Source organism: Trachurus trachurus (assembly GCF_905171665.1).
Source record: "Trachurus trachurus genome assembly, chromosome: 16".
Classification (NCBI taxonomy): Eukaryota; Metazoa; Chordata; class Actinopteri; order Carangiformes; family Carangidae; genus Trachurus; species Trachurus trachurus.
This window is the reverse complement of record NC_139902.1, coordinates 16,202,257-16,222,069: the sequence shown is the minus strand read 5'-3', so window position 1 is coordinate 16,222,069 and position 19,813 is coordinate 16,202,257. Positions and strand designations below refer to the sequence as shown.

General features: G+C 42.6%; 1 protein-coding gene across 1 annotated transcript; it reads right to left on the bottom strand.

Moving 5' to 3' along the window:
• Positions 1-884: 884 nt before the first annotated feature.
• Positions 885-19,716, bottom strand: st14 (ST14 transmembrane serine protease matriptase). Its single transcript, XM_083990007.1, has 19 exons — positions 19,581-19,716; positions 13,166-13,313; positions 12,375-12,535; positions 11,171-11,241; positions 10,488-10,660; positions 9,665-9,700; positions 8,986-9,214; positions 7,497-7,636; positions 7,276-7,379; positions 6,696-6,805; positions 6,070-6,200; positions 5,490-5,594; positions 4,978-5,085; positions 4,512-4,625; positions 3,888-4,007; positions 3,204-3,384; positions 2,050-2,318; positions 1,339-1,475; positions 885-1,201 (listed from the first exon to the last, which is right to left on the bottom strand). Exons 1-19 carry the CDS (start codon positions 19,605-19,607, stop codon positions 1,040-1,042), a joined length of 2,526 nt encoding a protein of 841 aa, XP_083846133.1. The 5' UTR covers positions 19,608-19,716; the 3' UTR covers positions 885-1,039.
• Between the last annotated feature and the right edge of the window lie 97 nt (positions 19,717-19,813).

Here is a 19,813-nt window from a genome sequence, read left to right as displayed (position 1 = left end):
AAAATACTGATCTAGGAATCCCCAGTCAGATCAACAACTTAAAACAACTTGAGCATCCCTCTGGTCTCAGATCAGAATGCCTCACGGACAAATGCTGCCGTTTTTACCTGCCATCGACTACAGATCTGTAACATTATCCAAAGCAAATCATGGGCTTTTACATTGATTAATGCATTTTCTACCTTCCAGGCAGCTCCTGGTTTTCATTTGTTTTAGTATGATACAAATATGGTACTCAGTGGATTTCAGCCTGATGTTGTGTGTTTTTATTTATTTATTTTTTAATTTTGGTCTTTTGTTTTTGTTTTCCGTCAAACTCTTATCATCACATGGAAATACAAACTGTGTCTGAAAGTTGATATTTATACTTTACTGATAACAACTGAGACTAATGGCTGCCTGGCAGATAGGTAGATAAAGATCAGTCAAAAAAAAACCTATTCTATGCTGTGGGAAATGGTCAGCTTGTGATGTATGAGTGTTTTGTAGTGAAAAGACTAAAACAAGTGTTATGGTCCTTTAGGATATTGGATTAATAAAACCCCAGATTTATAGCTATCTACAGCATGAGCCCACTGGCAAAGTGCAAAATACACTGCAGCCCAAGAGGATGAAGGCACCTCACCGGTTTAGAAAAACAAAATACCAAGTCCTAAAAACACAATTTCATGTTTAGGGAGTTTAAAGAAACACACTTTAAAAACTGTAAAATGCCTGTATTGGGTATCAGCCTCACATTGTAAAATGTTATCAATACTGGGAAAATGATTCCCAGGATATACATATTTTATTATTTGTTCTCAGGGTCTATCGGTGTGTGTGTGTGTGTGTGTGTGTGGTTAAAAGAGGGTTGGCAACTTAATAAAGTGCTTAAGTCCCTGGATGTGAGTAGCGTCGTCCGTGCAACAGTATCCTCAGTCTATTGCTAAATGGATACATCTTGAAGAAACTGAATCAGATGCAAATGTTCCTTCTCCATTATTTTTAGCACTGCTGTTGTTCCCCCGCTCTGCATCCCTCCCCGTTCTTCACACCATCGTCAAATCCCTGCCTCCTTCCTGATCCATTCTCTCAGCTTGGTGACGCGCGAGTAGACGCCGGGCTTGTTCCGACGAGCACAGCCCTCACCCCAGCTCACAACTCCGGCCTGGAACCACTTCCCACTCTCCTCGAAACACACCAGGGGTCCTCCAGAGTCTCCCTGGTAAACACAGCCAGGGGAGATGGGTTATTCGATTGGGTTTGGGATGTGAAAGTTTAATAATTATGCAGGTGTGAAAACGTATCTATGTCAGCCCTTTGCCATTCTATTCTGGAGCACATGTTGCGTGATCTCACCTGGCATGCGTCAACTCCTCCGGCCAAAAACCCACTGCAGAGCATCCTGGAGGTGACTTGGCCCTCTGTGACTGTGTTACACACCGTGTCGTTGATGATTTTCACCATCGCCTTCTGCAGCACCCGCGCCTTCTGACCTGCAAGAGCGAGACAAAGGGGTCAGCGCTCTGCCACGTGACCTCCGTGTTCATCACCAACATCAAACGTGTTAATAGGCTGAATAAGCGTTAGCTAACGAAGCTTTAAGAGGCTTCCCGAGCGGACGTCTGTCTTGATGTATGGATATGGACGAAGGCTTAATGGAATAGAGCAGATTAGAAAAAGATGAGTAAAAAGGGAGGGAGTGCTGAGCAGAAAAGAAGTATGTCATGACGGGAGAGATAAAGAAATGGGAGGGACATTAAAGGAAAAGAAGACAGGATGAAATGAGAAAGAGATAAAGGGAGGGGGAAAAAAAGCAGACAGGGAAAGAAGATGAAGGACAGAGATGAATAGCTCATTGTGTAAAGGATGGGGGAGGAGTGGGATGTCTTAATTTTGATGCGAGTTGGATACACTAAAAGGAAAAAAACACAATTGTAGAGTGGGTCAACCATAATTGAGGACTAGCAGCAGTGTAAATATTCAAAGGAGTATTATGAACCAGTTACAGTCATAAACAAAAACTTGCTACATTTGTTCTAACTAGAGTCACCAAATTATGCACAGTACCTCCTTCTCGGAGAGCGCCCCAGCCTGTGATCCAGCAGGCCATGCCCGCAGGGAAGACGTGGGAGGTAGCGGGTAGGCAGATGGGTTGGATGGTGTTAGTGAACTCCAGCGGCTCGCTGAGCTCTAGCAGTGCAATGTCATAGTCAAAGGTCATAGGGTTGTAATCTGGGTGGGAGATGATCCTCTTCAATGAGCGGCGCTCCACACCATCAAACTTGTACTGGTCCTGCATGCCGCTGTAGGTCTGCCAGTTGGATGCAACACGGTTCCTGTAGTTGGATGTACATCATCATGGAGCAGAGGTTACATATCTTAACATGCATGAGACAGCATGGGTGAATGTAATATCATCAACATATGTCCAGTCTACTGTAATACAGCCCAACACAACAGCCCCGCAACATTTTCTGCTGGTACGCTTTTAATCAATGCTAAGACTGTGTGAGTCAGAAACACAAAACAAACACAAAAATGACCAGAACCTTTCAACAAAAAATGAACATCAGAAGCTTCACAGAGGCAGGATTTGCCACAACAATGCCATTGCTTTCAACAATTTCATTGCAATTCCCTTCAATTCCCACAATATTGTTGCAGACCATGTACAAAAAATATGCACAGCCACACAGCACTTATGATGATATACCACGGTAAAGAGAAGCTTTGTAATCTGGAAAATGCTCACAAATTAAATTATGGCCTTGTGAACAACAAATATCAACACCAGCTGTGGATGTGTGAAAAAGAGCACATTCCCCGACTCAGGCAACAACAGCAGTGGCTCAGGTTGAACTGTATGGTTAGTGCTCCACCCACAGGACACTCTGCTGAATACAGCTGCATGTTTTCATGGATGAGTTGTAAATTCAGCCCCCCAAGGTTTTCTGAATTAACTCTATCATCAGGGGCTAATTTTCAGACTTTCCACATTGGATATAAAAAGTCCTCTGTTGAGCACATTTCTTTCCAGAAGAATGCATATGAGAATAGTGAATAATAAGATCTGGGGGAAAAAAAGAGTTAAATAATGTGATGAATAATGAAAAATAAAGGAAATAATAACAGCTAATAGTCCTAAAATGTTTGAGTAATCTTTATACAGTCCTGGTCTGTACATGTGTATGAGAGATGTGGATGTCTAGGGTGGGACTTACGCTGGGTCTGTGGTGATAAAACAGTGGGAGGCTGAGACGAGCCACCTGTCGGAGATGATGGAGGCGCCACAAACATGCCCGTAGGTCTTGAAGTGAAGGCTGACCTGCCAGGGCCACTCCCCCAGCTCCGCATTCTGCCCTCCCACGATGCGGTTCAGCTTGTAAGGCCTGGTGCCACAACCTGACATTTAACAGAGAATACAATGAGAAAGGTGGGGCGATGGATGGCGAGTGCGAAATGTTAGGTGAGACCGGCATGAACGATCACAGGGAAATAAAATAAATTATAAAAAAACAAAACAGAAGAGGAGATTAAGCTGACTTGGCGCTGCCATGACATTGGTCTTGGATGTGAATGCTACTTTGACTCTTTGGAATCTTAATAAGGCATACTGGCATATTAGCTGATCAAAATAAAATAAAAAATACCCCGAGGCTGAAATGGAGGAAAAAACAAAAAAAACTTCAGAGATGACAAGAGCTGCTTTCAAAGAAGAATGAAATAAATAAAGCAGTCAAGGCCTGGGGCTCTTTTCTAACAGACAGCCCAACGTGCAGCTCAACCAAACTCCTCTATAATCTACTTTGAATGACACTGAAGAGATTAGATCCACTTTCAGCTGTTTTAAACATTTTAAAAGGCAGTGCAATGTGAGAGGCAAAGAAAATTAAAACATTTCTTACTGCAGCCGTCCTCGTCTGAGTTATCAGTGCAGTCGTTGACACGGTCGCAATCGGCATTCACCTTGTTGACACATTCTTTGTTCTTGCACTTGAAGCTGTAGTCAGAGCAGATACCCGGAGCTGCGGCGGGGTGGAGACAGGTCCCAGAATCAAAACACATAGCGTATTTCAGTCAAAGTGTTGGCGCATTTCTAAGTTTAACCAGTAAATTCCTATGCAATCAGCGAGGCTTCAAAGTGAGGCTTGAATGCACAATGCATAGTGATTGAGGAGCTGATTGCATTGATTGGGCGTATTGATTGGGGTTGAGGTCTAATATCCCTCCTTATTCACAGAAGCGCAAATCAAAAGGAAATGCAAGGGTGCCCTCTGTGCGTTTGTGTGTGTGCGACCGAGTGAAAGGGAAACTGAAAAAGACTGGAGTAGAGAGTAGGAGGAAATAAATGAATGAGCGAAGAAGAGAAAAGAATACTCTGAATCGAGAATATTTGAGTATCCAGAACAGCGTCTTTGTAAAAGACGAGCTGTGGTGATGACTAAAATGGTTGATGTAACATGTTTAGAAATGACTTTGCTGGGGATTTTACATTTTTGGCTGGGAAGACAATGAGCGCTGCTACTTACAGGTTTTACAAGAGGCCTCATCGCTTCCATCCGCGCAGTCCTTCTTACGGTCGCACACAACATCCTGGGGCATGCAAACCCCGTCCCCACAGCGCCACTCATTGTCCTCGCAATCTAGAAGCAACGACACACAGTGATGAGGATATTATGGTAAAATAAAGATGAAAACTCAAGGCAATAAGCTTCTGAGGGACATTAGCGGTGCAGCCACAGTGGACATTAGCATCTGTCTCAGTTCTTCTTGCGTGTATTACACATGATTAAGAGTCTGGACAGATGCTGAGCAAATTGGGCAAGGCTTCAAACAAACTCCATTACTGATAGAATAATGACTGCACACAGCCCAGGAGTCAGTGACCAGAGCATTAGCAGTGATGTTCCTTTAATGTTAGCACAATTAGCCTAGCATTATTAGAGAGGGTTTGTATTCCCCACAGAGCATTTAAAAGAGACGGAGGATACTTACTGCACTGTTTCTCATCGCTCCCGTCTCCGCAGTCATTGACGCGATCGCAAACCCACATCATCGGTTTGCACAAGCCATTCCCACAAGCAAACTGGTCCTTTCCACAACCTGAGGGTAACAGTAACAGTGTGTAAGCGATGTGTTTAAATGCAGCAGATGGGTGGATGCATGAATGATTTGACAGGAAAGTTCAAGTCTATTCTGAGTATGGGCTATATAATTGGAGAAAGATAATGGCTAGAGAAACAGTGTTGCACATAACACCTACATAAACCCACACAATTTATCAGCCAGGATAACCACTGTTTATGCTACACTGGAATAACTGGTAGTTAACAGGTAGATATGATTGGTATTGGCCCATCAATCCAGCTTCTGGCAAGTAAATAATTTTCAAATATGTCCAACTACCCCTTAAAGGAGCTGAAAAGTGGACATAGACAAGAGAATAAGAACCAAGTGGGAGAGGGAAGAAAGAAGAGAGAGTGTGGTTGGGTCAAGGGGAAACTTACTGCACTTCATTTCATCACTCATGTCACCACAGTCGTTCCAGCCATCGCACTTCAGATTATCGTTGATGCAGATGCCAGAGTTGCAGACGAACTCGCCGGGACAAGCTGCTCGCCAAAACACAGAGAAAAGAGGAGAGAAAGAGGATGATGACAAATTGAGCGAGAGGGAGTGACAGTGTATGCTCACAACATCTGTCATGTGGCCGATGCTTGTCCCTGTTGATCAGAGCAATTATAAATCCATTTCAGTCAAACTGGGAGACAGCATAAAGAGCGGAGGGTATTGAAAGCGCAGTGCTCATGACTGACAGTGGCAAATAAAATGGACCCAATAAACAAGCTCTCTGGTGATTAGTCTAGCTCTTGAGTTTCACTGCAGCAGTTTCTGAGCCTCTATCACTAAAACAGCTCTATTTGGCTGTCAGTCAGCCACCGTCTCCCAGTCTATCAGACTGCACAGTTATTCCCCCTGTCTTGTTCTATAATAGCAGGCTATGAGTGTCACTGTCATGCCGCAACATTTTACCCATCCCGCCAAGTGTTGTGTCAGTGCGGGTGCCAGACAAGACTTTTAACTCACGGTTTTTGGGATCATAGGCGGTGAACTCGGCACTGAAGCCTTTGTCAGTGTAGGACTCATCAGAGTGGAAGCTCACATCCAGGACGTTGGATGTACTGGTTAAAGCCAAAGAGGACATTTCTCCACAATACCTGAGGCATAAAATTAGGTTTATTACAGCTTAGATTTTTATTAAGAACACTGTCATCATCGCCACTTAAACTAGTAGGAAAAAAAAAAAATATATATATATATATATATATATATATATATATATATATATATATATATATATATATATATATATACTGTATATATATTTCGAGGTAAAACTGAGAGCGATTGTTAGTTAATTGAAGCAGAAAACTCTTTGTGTGCAAACGTGCAAATCGATTATGATAAAGGTTGAACCAAGAAATCAGTCTGTAAACTGTAATGGAACGGCTGCTTCAGGCATCAACCTGAGGGTTTAGTTAAAACCTGCACGGCTACTTTGCTCATGTTTGAGTCAGACTGCTTTTCAACATTTAAACAATTTGATGCCAAAACTTCAAAAATGAGGCCCAGTTGTAAAACTGGGATTTTCCCAGTTGTGCACACACAGTAAAACACAACCACATATCTCATTTACACAATGTATGTCTTACTTGATGCCCATGACCTCCACATAGTCTTTGTGACACACACGGACGTCCACCCCGGGCTCTTTCATGCGGAACACGGTGAACTTCACTCGCACCTTTTTCCCAGCAGGGACCTACAGCACAGAGGAGGTGGTGATTATTCGCCATGCATGTCACTCCTCCGCCTACACACAAACACATGCATCTATGTCCCATGTAAACGCAAGCATACAAGCAGTGCACCTAAACAGGCAGTGGGCGTATACAAGCACATGTGTGCACACACACACACACACACACACACACACACACACACACACACAGAACAACATGCACACCAGCAAACAAAACCAACACACAGAGCACTGCAGCTCAGCCCGAGCTGCGGCAGCAACCGCCGTCTGACAGATGAAGATAGAAGAGGTACTGAACAGCTTGGCTTCTGTAGTGCTGCCTCAGCATTCCTCTCATGGCAGGCTAAGGATGGTAGAGAAGGAGGTGGATGGGTGGGGGTGGTGTGGGGTGTGGGTTGGGGGGGGAGGGGGGTTCAGGGGGAGGAGGGGGGAGGAGGGGGACCAGGGGGGAGATGAGCAGCGATGCAAACCTTGATGGTCCACTTGCAGTCTGTGGCAGGAGGATAGAAGCCGGGGTGGAGCGGGGAGGTGAAGGTTCCTTCGCTTGCAGAGAGGGCACCACCACAGGATTTCACTGGAAGGAACATGTCGTATTATATTTCGCATTAATCTGAGCTGGACTGCTGCAAATATGGCAGGATGCAGTGGTAAAATGAATAATGGCAGGTGCTGCGAACGTCTCCTTCATTACCATCAGACGCAGCGATGGCTTTGTACTCTGCATCGAAGCCCGGCCTCTGGACATCAGTGTCAGTGATCAAGTTAATCAGCATGATGTTACCGGATGACACCACCTCCAGGGGGTTGGAGGGAGGTCTCTGACCACACTTCCTGCGAGACGAGCATGAGTAGTCAGTAGCCAGATAGTGCACAAGTCAGATATGATTACAGGAGCAGAAAAAAATATATTAGAAAAAATTTGTAGTAAACACAAACACGAAGCGCCGGCTGAACGTCTGATGCATTTAGTGAGCAGAGTTTTACAGTGCTTCAGGATGTGCCACATTCGGGGGAATTCAAATGCGGCTGTAATTCTCTTTAGTCAGAAGCACTAAAACATCAATGTAGCAAACAAGTTTAAGGTACTAGAAAGAATAATTTGGGGGGAAAAAATCAATACATAGGCAGCGAAAGAGATAAATAAGGTGCGATGTGCCAGCACTAGATAGAAATTGCTCAGGTGGAGTTTCAAAGTCAAACATTAGGTACATTAGCAAAAAGTTTCAGCACTGCTGGCGGCAGAGCCATGGAGGTGTGAATGACGCTGCAAGAACAGTAATACATCTACCTCCGGTACAATAATGTCATTATAGAGTATTATATTATGGCTCTCATAAACCCCATGTCACCTTGGATAAAGCTGATCACTCAATAGCATTATAAAAATTTTATGCATCACTTGGTAACGCATATTTGTTTGGCAATGGTTCCCAAGTTTAAAATTGCCTGCAGCTACAACTGCTGTTGCATTCAGGAGCCTGTTCGTTTGAGAATTTTACCACCCCCCCACAGACATAGTGCAATTACACACAGTGGTGTAGCAGTATTCAGGTTTGCACCCATCACAGATTTGAAAGGAGAGGTCTTTTTGAGCCAACTCAATCTAACTGAGGTCTCAAAAGTTAACAATAAAAACGGGACATGCCACTATGAAGGCTTCAGCGCTTAAGTAAAAAAAAAAAAAAAAAGTAGTAATCACAAATGCAGTGAAAGGAATGAAGTGGAACATGTTTTTCACCCACATCAAAACAGCTTTCACTCCTAAATCCCTCTGCAACATTTCAGTCAAATACAAAGTGATTCCTAGTGGTTGTCCTCTGGGAATCACGTAGAGCTATATTCCCCCTCTCTCTGATCTTCAAGGCTAAATAAATGAGACAAATGTTGGTTGAGCCCCATCAAACAAACCCTGTTACCAAGGTTTAAGGCGAAATGAGAATGTGATTTGTGTCACAATTTGAAGTTCTGTAGTAGCACAAATGAGTCAATTTATTGCTTTGCTTTTAAATAAAATTCCTCTTGGGGGGAGACATTAGTGAAAGCAATTCAGCACCACATACTGCTATTTAATAGTAAGAAGGTGAAAAATCCTCTATTCATCAAAGATTTAACCTTTAAAGACCACCAATATGACAACACATTCCCCAAACCCCCTGGACATCTGCAGCCAGATGACTTACTCTGTAATGGCCTGCGAGTCATCTGGACTCAAAGAGTCATAGATGGAGACGAAGTCGTCGGAGCAGTCATCCTCAACGTGAAAGAACGGGAACTTGACAGATATGACCTTGTTCTTGGAGGCTCGGATTTGCCACTGACACCGAGACCTGGCAGGGTAGCCCACGGGGTACCCCGGAGATGTGAATTTCTTTGCCGTTTCTCCAGCCTCCAGGCGAAAGAAGCACTCTTCTGCTAATAAAAACCGTGGGCATATCATCCAGCATTCACAATTGGAAAAAGACAACAGTAGTGTAAAGTTGGTAAACTGTAATCTGATCATCTTCATGCTCTTTTTCTGACATTTGAACAATTTGTGGTACTGTAGTTCTTCCATCCTTTACGCTACAGATGTATGTAAACACAGATTAATGTCAGGATAGTGCAGCTACTATGGTAATGTAATGTAATATAGTCTAATCATCCTGAGGTTATAAATCACCAGACAGTGTCAAAGAAAAGTGTCAGGCTCAGTGACGGACTGGCCCTGGCCTGATACAAGGTTCTCAATCTCTGACTGGAGCAGCACATGTACAGTACGGGCCGGGCCGGTCATTCGTCACGGACTGGCAGGAGGGTGAGCATCTAGCCAGCTGGAAAATTACAGCTGCGAGTGATTGAAATGGGACGCGTTGTACTCACGGGCTCCGGGGTTCCTGGCCATGCGAGGATCTGTGACTGTAGACAGAGAGAGAGAGAAAGAGAGAGAGGTGTGGGAGAGAGCAGCAGAGAAACAGGAGGGAAGGTAAGAATGGGTCACCAAAGTTAGGGAAGCTGATAGAATTTGATGCATGAACCTAAAATATTTGGGTTGCACATTTTCTGTTCCATTTCCCTGCGGTTAAGGGAACCGGTGGCGGTGGCGGCGGCGGTGGCGGCAGCGGCAGCGGTGTGTAGCTCTTTCTGCTCCATCTCACCTTGCCCTACAGCAGCAACCCATACATCTCTGTCTAACTATCTGGGACAGCAACATCAAATCATACCCACAGAAATCATTTTAAAGAGGACCAAAAACCACTGAGTCACAGGGCCTGCGCTTGGCTGGTGGCCAGGATGTGGACAAATGCAATGTGAATGCTGAGAAGACAGAGGGAAGAAAAATGGCCGTCTCAAGCCAGGCCAGAGGCCAGCTAATATCATTAGAGGATCCAAACAGCATAAAATGTGCAATCTCAGATGAAGCAAAAGCAGAGAGCTCTGGCTTATCTATTATCATCTTATCAGCACAACTCAGAGTCGGCTCCTATAATACAAATAGAAAGCAAACAGAATACCAATGCTGATAGGAGATGACAATGACCTTATTCAGATCTGTATTCACTGCGTTTCATCTTTACTGATTGTTAAATGTCATATTCTGGAGCCAGCTGTGGTAAACATAGAGTTGCCCCCATCTATCCGCCCCTTGGTGTGACCCCAACTCTCCCCATTCCTTCTCCCCCTCCCGCCCCTGCTGGGTACCTACATGAGGCAGTGATTTCACTGATCTTTACATCACTGGGGTCTGCAACGCTGCGCTGCTCCTTGATGCCTTTCTCCAGCACCTCCAGCACGCGCTCCTCTGAGAACTCTGGCAAAATATCCTCATCTTGGTGTGGAATATCGAACTGGGACCAGTAGTAGGCTTTCACACCCTCACTGGTGCAGGTGGGGAAAAGAGCATAGACGAACCTTTCAGTATCAAGGTTAAACATTTAAGACGAAGAAGCAAAGATCAGTGGAACATGTGTAAAAGATTTTTTTTTCTTAAATCACAAAAGCCAAATCTGGAAGCAGCTGTGTGCTCCGTCCACACCCTGCACATTGCAGCGCGGCTACACAGGGTTACAACCATCATAATTTAGTGCCACTGTTAGCGCAGCACTACATAATTCACTAAAGTGCAATGCCGCACACAACCGAGTGTGGTCACAAGTTAACAGACCACATCTAACCTTAATTTTGGATGTGCTGAAATATGGAAAAGCCTTGAAACTCTCAACCCTTACAGGTCAGTGCAACAAAGCTTTCCCTTCATGCAAGATTTATTCAGAAGTTTCTTTTTGTTACAGCTACGTTTTCAAAAGTTTTACAGAGGACTTTTCAGCTGTAGTAAAAAAAAAAACTAACATAAAAAAAAATTGGAGGAGATCAAGATCTCAATGGTACCTGAATGCAGTGACCACAGATTTAGCGTAGTATTTGCCGAGCAGTGGATCTTTCTTGTAGTTTTCCTCCAGCTGGGTAGAGAAAGATGTATTTTTTAGTGAACAGGGCATGTACAAGATTTCTGCTTGTCTGCCTTAAGACAAAAGTACAAATTACCATGTTAACATGAAAAAAATGCCTTCCATGCAAAGCACACAACAACGGGATCCTCAATTAACTGTCTTGCCTTCAGCTGCACTGAGCTACGAAGTGTATCAGACAAGGACGCAGACAGTTCAAGAGCAAGTGCTATTTGTAGGGTAGGAAAAAAAACTGCAGCTGCACAGAATGGTGAGAGAAAGTCAAAGAGGATCTGAGAGAAGCAGCTGCAGATAGAGGAACAGGTTTCATTTTGCTGGGATAAAAGAAGACAGATATGGAGAGGAAGGGGACTGTTCACAGGACACCGTGGTCAATTATCATAAAATAAAACATCAGGACCACTTTCTTAAGTTTAAGTGTGCAGCATCAAATATGAACCCATTGTCATTTTATCAAGGCCGCTCAGGGGAGACAGAGGAGATTAAATGCAATAGTCGCTCCACAGACAGGTGGGGCTAGAGCGGCAGAGTGAAGCTGTAGGATAACTGGTTAGACATGCATGCCCAGCATTGTTTACCTGAAGGCATGCCTCACAAGTTGCTCCTGCCATGTAAACACCACCCTAAGTCTAAAAAAAAGTCCCTTTTTGCCATATGCAAGAGCAAACCCGGTACACCACAAAGCTCTCCCCTAGTCATCTAAAATTCAAATTCACCACTTCCACTCTTCTCACCCAACATCCCTCACTTCTGTAGCTTTCCACTGAGAAAATGTGTGCTTGATGGGGTTTAAGCCTTTTTTTTTTCTTTTTTAACTTTTTTTCCCCGTTATCAACATGTTCCTAAGTGGTACTACAAACATCTCCACTGCCTCCAATAATAGGAGATGCTGTTTAGGGAATTACTAAGGGAATGTACAGTGTTTTATTCCACCCACACAAAATGTGCCCTGCAGTTTCTGTGTGCTGCGAGGGGGCAGATTTAAAAAGCATTTCCACGACACCAAACGGCATCCACGGCTGAGAGAGGAGAACCGAGTGTAACACAGTAGTTAACAATACAACAACACGGATGATTAAAAAGATAGAAAACAAAAATAGGAAAGTCATTTTCTGTTGACTTACATTTGTCTCCAGCTTGCGCGCCAAATCCTTGAATTCTTTGCTGTTCGTATCCTCCAGTTTCTGGTCATACTGCGCACCAGCCAGCTGCATGTGCCCACTGAAGACCTGCTGTGACGAACCCTTGCGTTTACTGAAGGTGGCCTCTGAATCAGCGTCTTTGACTTAGAGTAGAGAAGCAGATGAGAGTTAAGTGTCTGCTCAACAAAATGCTATATAAGATAGCTGCCTCTGATTGAAAAGTAGAGCTGGGTTTTTAAACAGGCCTTGAAGCACTATTTTAAAGCTACACTGCACCATCTCATATCAAGACGACAGTTTGGCTCTAAGAGCAATTAAATCCCCCAGTTGAATCAAGAGGCTGTTTATCGAAACTTCAGAGGCCTTTTTATCAGACCCTGCATGTGTAAATGACAGAGAAGCTGTGCCGTGGACTCTGTGACATCTGTCTCCTTTGCATTATTAAAGGAGAAAGTCGGGGCTGTGAAAAAAGGATAACACTAATGGGAAATTACAAAGTCCAAACAAGCCACTCTTAAAAACTTTAATTTCAAAGACCTGTGCCTTCACAGCAAATAGAAAATGATACACATGAGCAGTTTCTGATGTTTGCAATGTAAACACTGTAAACTTCTCATTTAATTTCATCAAAAACAACCTTGATTTATGCTTAGAAATGTTCAGTGATAGCCCAACATCCCATGGTTTTCTTCTTTTTTTTAAAAAAATTCATGCAAATATATATAAACATAGTGTTGTGCTTCACGTCTCATATAAGTTTCTATAATACTCACAGACAAACAGCCAAATAAGGATCGCTGCAACAGCTGCAAGGATGAGAACTGCCACGAGAATCCCGATGATCATGCCGGTCTTAGGCTTTGATGCTGTCCTCTGTTTGTTGGTCAAGAAGTCGATCTGCTCATGGCGGCCATTATGGCCCTGGTAAAGAAAAGGAGCAAAAGAGAATCAACTAAACAAACAGCAAGTTAAAGTTACTGCCATTTTCTGGATGCAAACAGCATTTACTGTGATTACTCTGTGAGCTGCAGATATGAAGGTGTAACCCTGCAGTGTGCGTTGAATCTTAAGAGGTGGATATTAAACACAGCAGCAAACGTTGTTCTTTCTTTTAACCTGAACTTTAAAGCAGATTTCCAAATTGTCCTATGAGGAATGGGTTCAATAAGAGTTTTTGACTCAACAAATGCAATTGATCCTCAATCCGATGTAGATAAATAATGAAGGGTCTTCTGTTGGAAACTTCCAAACGATTTGTTTTGGTTATACAGGATGTATCCAGACTATTGTTAGCAACATGCCACAGTTTTATCTGTTAACACACAGGCATTTACATGAAATTCTGATAATACTGGCATACTGCAGATGGAAATTTCTATTTCTAGCATATAAGAAACAACATGTTGAAATGATGAATGCAACGCTGCTGCATTCATATCCACAGGGTAACATCTTTGATATGTTGTCATTAAGGCACAAACAAAGAAATTGACTCAGTATGATCAATGACAGTGGGTTGGGAACATTTGTACACACAGGACAGGTCAAATGGAAAAAGCCGTTTTACCTTCTTAGTATTAAAATGATACATACATTGCTGAACTATGACATTTCATGACGTGAAATGTCACTACACTACACAGCAATCTAAGAGTGGCAGGTTTGGACAGGCAGCTTGAAGAGGTTTGCCAAACTGGTCAAACCAGTTTGGTTAATGTGTCAGAGCTCCCACACTCACCTCCATTTACACATAGTGTAGTGTATTCAGGAATTGCCTCATAACTAAGGGATAACCAAGCAGAGGATATGGGCTCCTGTGCTTTGGGCCGTGTGCTTGTTCTGTCGATACTGTAAATGTGTCTGTTGTTGAGCTCTCTCAAGTGGGCGGACTGTGAGAGAGGTTTCACAACGCTCAGTAATCAACACACAATGAATTCAGTGCCCGTAGCCCATGAGCGAAGAAGCCCGAGTGCCATTAGGGATGGAGAATCACTTTGGTATTAAATCAATTTGTCAGATGTGCTGCCCCTTAAGATGGGGGCTCAATTACATGAGTCTAGATGATAACTCATGGCAATTAAGGCCTATTCTTACCCAGCCCGGGCTTCCACACATGCTTTCTAATTGGAATCTCTAACAGCAATCATGGGCCAGAATGAGGGGAATCATTAGAGAAGGGGTCAGCAAGTGCTCCAGGGTTTCTCTCTATCAGTCACCATGATCACAGTCTAATAAAACCATTACATGCTCTTTATCATATCACATTCTTCACTCCTAGAAAGAAACATTATCCCAGTTTTTAACTATGTGCAACGCTTTTTCTTTTTTCTTTTTAAACGGCAGCTCATTGTGCTAAGCTATTCTTAAAGGGGAACAAGTGTCTGTCTGCGTGTTGAATATTTTGAAGCCACCACCTGCTGATTCAAAGTGAAAAAACTAAACAAAGACAAGACTGATGGTCTGAGTTGTATGACTGATTTCAAGAGAGAATAAGTTTAGAGAACTTAAAAATCGCTCAAATGAACAATTGTTCAAGAAAGTGGTTAGGGAGTGGGCTAGCTAGTCCGACAAGTGGAGAGCAAGCCTTGACTGCTGCAAGGTGTGGTAACAAAATTAGACAGCTCACTCTCAAGCTGAGTTGCCGTTACGCAATTTCAGCACTAGTCGTCATTTACACCAACTCCTCACACTAATTTACATTTCAGAGTACAATGCAGAGCTGGAACGTACTGTAACAATAAGGTACTGGAACATAATAACTTTATTGTTTATGTTTATTGGACTATATATGGAGTTTAACCTAATGTATCTGTTGACTGCATTTCACTAATGGACACACTACAAACAATACAATATAAACAGCACAGGAAATCTAATAGCTAGTCCTATTTTCAGTATGTAAGTATTGTTCTTATTTCAGGTTTAAGGATCACTGGTACTTCAATACACATGGCCGGTAACCCTGCTGGATTGAAAATAAATACAAGACCATTACAGTCCTGATTTTACATTAACTGAATTAACATACTGAAGTACAGTGAACGAAAATACTGGTGTAGATTGTTTCTATACACACACAGTTGGCTGTATTTCATTTTAATTTGGTCACAAATGTGTTTAAATCTGTGTTAGTGAACAGGTGTGGCTCATCAAGACCCTGATTACAAATCATAAAGCATGATTATCTCACAGTTGTGCCTTGGGACAGACACAATAAAAGGGCACTTCGGAACACACACGCGCATACATAAAGAGTCAAACATCAGGGGCTGTTTCTGTTCAGCTCAATTGGTAGAGCAGCTGCCCCATGTGTTGAGGCTAACAGTCCTCACACACGCAGCCCTGGTTCGAATCCCGCAACGAACAGCCCTTTCCTGCATGCCATTCCCCCGTGGATGTATTATGCCTCCCCATTTCCAGTCTCTCTCTCTCTCAACTGTGCTTTCCATTAAAAGGCGAAAAAGCCCCCAAAAATGTAGGCTACTTAAAAAAAGAGACAACATCAATATGTAACGCCACAGAGCACAGAACTGCAAAAAACTAAACAACAGACACTCAGTGGCTTGTTTGCTATCAGTTCTAAGTTGATCCACTTGAGTAGAGGAATATAAGAAAAGGAAAACAATAAAGACGGAAGTGCAGACTGAAAGGAAACTAAATTGAACTGATTAAAAGAAATCAGCTTTGGTCCAACATATCCAACAAGTGTTTTCTGTGCTTTGGTCATTAAATTAAACAAATAGCTGATGTACTATTCATGCTGTTGTACAGATGACAGTAGATGACTACAGTCAAAAGAAACCTTCTGCACAGTGTGAAACTATGACTCAGTGTCTCTCAGCTCAAGTCACACAGAGAGCGTGCATGAGTTAATATAACACCATCTTTTTCCAGATCTGTATCATCGTCTCCCCAATCTATCTCTGTCTCTGGTGACGTGGCAAATCTGTAGATTTCCCGCGCACCTCCTACGACATATTTTAATATTCTCTTTTCTAATTTCTCCAACGCAACCACACCTCGCCTCTGTCATGTGCCAAAAGTTAGCCCTAACCCAACTGCTGCGGTGAACAGCCAACATTAACAACAATACAATTCAACCACTTTTGGTTCAGTCAGAAAAATGGCCGTGTTTTGTTAGCACTTGCTAATGTAGCCTCAAGCTCTTAGCCTCCAGCAGAGATGGAGAGTGGGTTACAGAGGTCTGGTAAACACATCTCTCTAACTCCACATCCCTAGATTTCTTTTTAATTCACAAGCTTTCATCCCCCAAAACAAATCAAGCTATTCACTGGAGGCGTTTTATCACACACACATCTAGAATCCACAAAAGGCTTTAAACAACTTTTTCACAAGTGTGCCAGTGCTCCTTCAGACCTATGAACAGACTTTGATGGGTAAAACTGGTGGAGCTGCCCTTTATAAAGCTCTCGTGTGCATCCTCTGCACTGCACCGGCCCTGATCTATCAAAAACACACCAGCCTGGAGACTGCAACCAAAAGGTCCAATCAAATACGACAGCCAATCAATGCAATTTAAGCCTTAGTGGCCTCATATTTACTTTGAGCAAACAAACACCTATACACACATCTCTCACCTGACAGTAGCCCCAAGCAGACATTAGCAGTTAGCCTCTTATACTGCAGCATCAGCCATTTAGCTCTGTGTGAGGAAGACAGCCTCATGGCATACTGTATACTAACACCTCGCTGCTCAGTGTGGAGCGAGGGAGAAAGGTTGGAAGAACTGAGGAAGACAAAGGAAGAACGATTATGTTGCTCCCTTTACACCCCCCTCCTATTGTGCATACTGATATATAATTTTATACAGCAAATCCTGCACTCAAAGAAGGCTTGAAAACTCTGTCTCTGGCTAAAGCTAAAGGGCAGACAACACTTGGAACAAGTTTTAGTCAGTGTTTTTGAACATACACATTTAGTGCAATCAATAATAAAAAATGTGATATCAGAGCTGAGTTCATTTCATTTCTGTTGCTCGGTTTCAACATGACTACCCTTGAAATGTGGGCTGAAAAGTGAAGAGAAAAAGCAGCATGGCCTTGCCTGAAGAATTATTCACCGATTCCCTGCTGAGTCACCACACAAACAGAGAACAGACCGACTACATTAATCATAGTGTTCCCATTTGATCCGGTATCTGAGACTGGCCTCATTGACTGAGCGTAATCAAATATTAACAGAGAGAGAAATGTTAACTTACCAACAGTTTCACTCATACCGTTTACTTCATGTAAAACAAATATACCGGTATGTTATTTCAGAAGGGCAATGGGCAGAGGTGAGGTGTGGCTACTTCAGTGTTTAACTTTTAATCATACCAAAATTAACAGCATTGTGGAAGTGGTTTGATGATGGTTTAGTTAGTTAGTTAGTTGTAATTCATGTAAATTGGAAAAACATATGCAGTTGATAATTTCTTTGGGAAATCTGGCACAACTCTTTCTAAGAAACCTACATTATTTTGGGGAAAGATTTTTAAAAAAAAAGAAAAAAAAAGCAGCACTTCTTTTGTTAGTTGCTTATTGTGCTATGTCCCATCAGAAGCAAGGTCAAGCAAGGACTTGCTTGACAGTTTCTATGAGTCAGATGGCTCTCGTGGGTATTCTGACAATATGCTACTGATTCTTTTAAGTCCATGTCACACAGTCTGATATACCACAGGGTGTTTCCACGGGGGTTCAAATCATTTTCTCGAAGTTGTCAGATAAAGGTTGTAGCGAGCTGGTGAATTTGAGCAGAGCTGACCAAAGTCTTGTAACCATTAATGAATTATTTTAGAAAGAGAAGTTCACCGTTGGACTTCTGTCATGACTTTACGTCCACAAACCAGTAGGCTACTGCTGGTGTTTGACTAAATTTATGTTGGACCAAAGATTAATGACACATGTTCCAGGAGAATCTCACCCAATGGTAAGACGACATAAGCTTTTATATCCCAACCACTGAACATGTTTTGCCAAAAAAAAAAAAAAAACTTTAAGTGGGAATTAAAGCATCCAAGATCTGAATGCTACCTGCTGCTTCACCACGCCTGGATGAGCGGTACACAATGGAAACAAGACACTCTGTGGATCCTAAGCAGCTGATTCACAGGAGTGGTTCTATGAGCCGGTTGAAGGTGACTCAGCCTGCTAAACAGTTAGTTATTTAACCACATTTAACCAGCTTTGATCAGCAACACATGTCTTTCATACACTTGGCAAATACATACAAAATATCTACCAGTGTAAATCCAACTATTAAAACTGACACAGTGTGCCTCACTGATGCTTTGTAGGCCTCTTTCTGCATGGAACAGTAGAGATCAACGTCTTAATATCTAACCAGGTCAAATATGACACAATGTTGAATGGTAGATTATACCATTAGACCTCGTACTTCTGTGTGAAATATCTCAATATGAGGAAGCTTAGCTTAAACCAAACAGTAATTTAAAGATAAGCATGAGTGTGAATGTGTCATCGAAGCCAATAGCTTTGTTTTGTGTAGCATAATAAAAAGGATATGTAAAAGAGAAGAGGCACATTCTGCAGAATGTATAATTTAATTACCACATTTCAAACAATCCTTTAATATTTAATTTAATGATAATCTATTATTCATCACAATATCTTTTTTTCTTTCTGAAGGCAAAGAAGATGTAAATAAACAATCTTCCCCTTTTCCCGAGGTGACTGACATCAAATTCAGAAGTTCCAACTTTCAAGTCTATCTCTGGGTGACAGCACACTGGCCAACATGGAAACAACAGGGCTCCTTTTTTTTTATAGCTCTAGTCAGGTGACCTGAGATTAATCATTCATTCAAACATCTGTAATGGAGGGAATAACTGCATTCATGCTATCAGAGACGACCCAAGAAGCACACAAATACAGGCCTAAACTGTCAAAATGTAAAGGTGTAAGACGAGGCAAGTGTTTGAAATGTCAGCCATTCCCGAAGGCCAATCCCTGTACACACACTCCCACTCTTACAACTCCAGCAGAAAACAAGTTGCTCAGCTGCAGATCCAACATGCTCTGGATACATGGTAAACTACAGTGTCTCGTGGTAGAAAAGAACAACTTGCAGTGACTGTCACACCCCAAAAAAGAAACAACAACAACAACAAACACATTACACAGAAGCTTCAAGAAATCCACAGGTTAAAATGCGGCAGAAACTTACGTCGTATTCATATCTGGCGGAATGCATCTTCCAGAAACGCCCCCGTTAAGAGTCACAACAGGGTCCAAGTCCCAACTCCTCGTTTGTGGTGCTGAATTATTAATGTAGCCTACTGTTAAAAACCGGTATAGTGTAGGCCGCCTAGTTGCAATCGGTGACTCCTTATAGTATCTCTTCCTGCGTCGTCGATGGCTCTTCCTTACACACCTGGCTCAGACCACGCCCCCAAAATA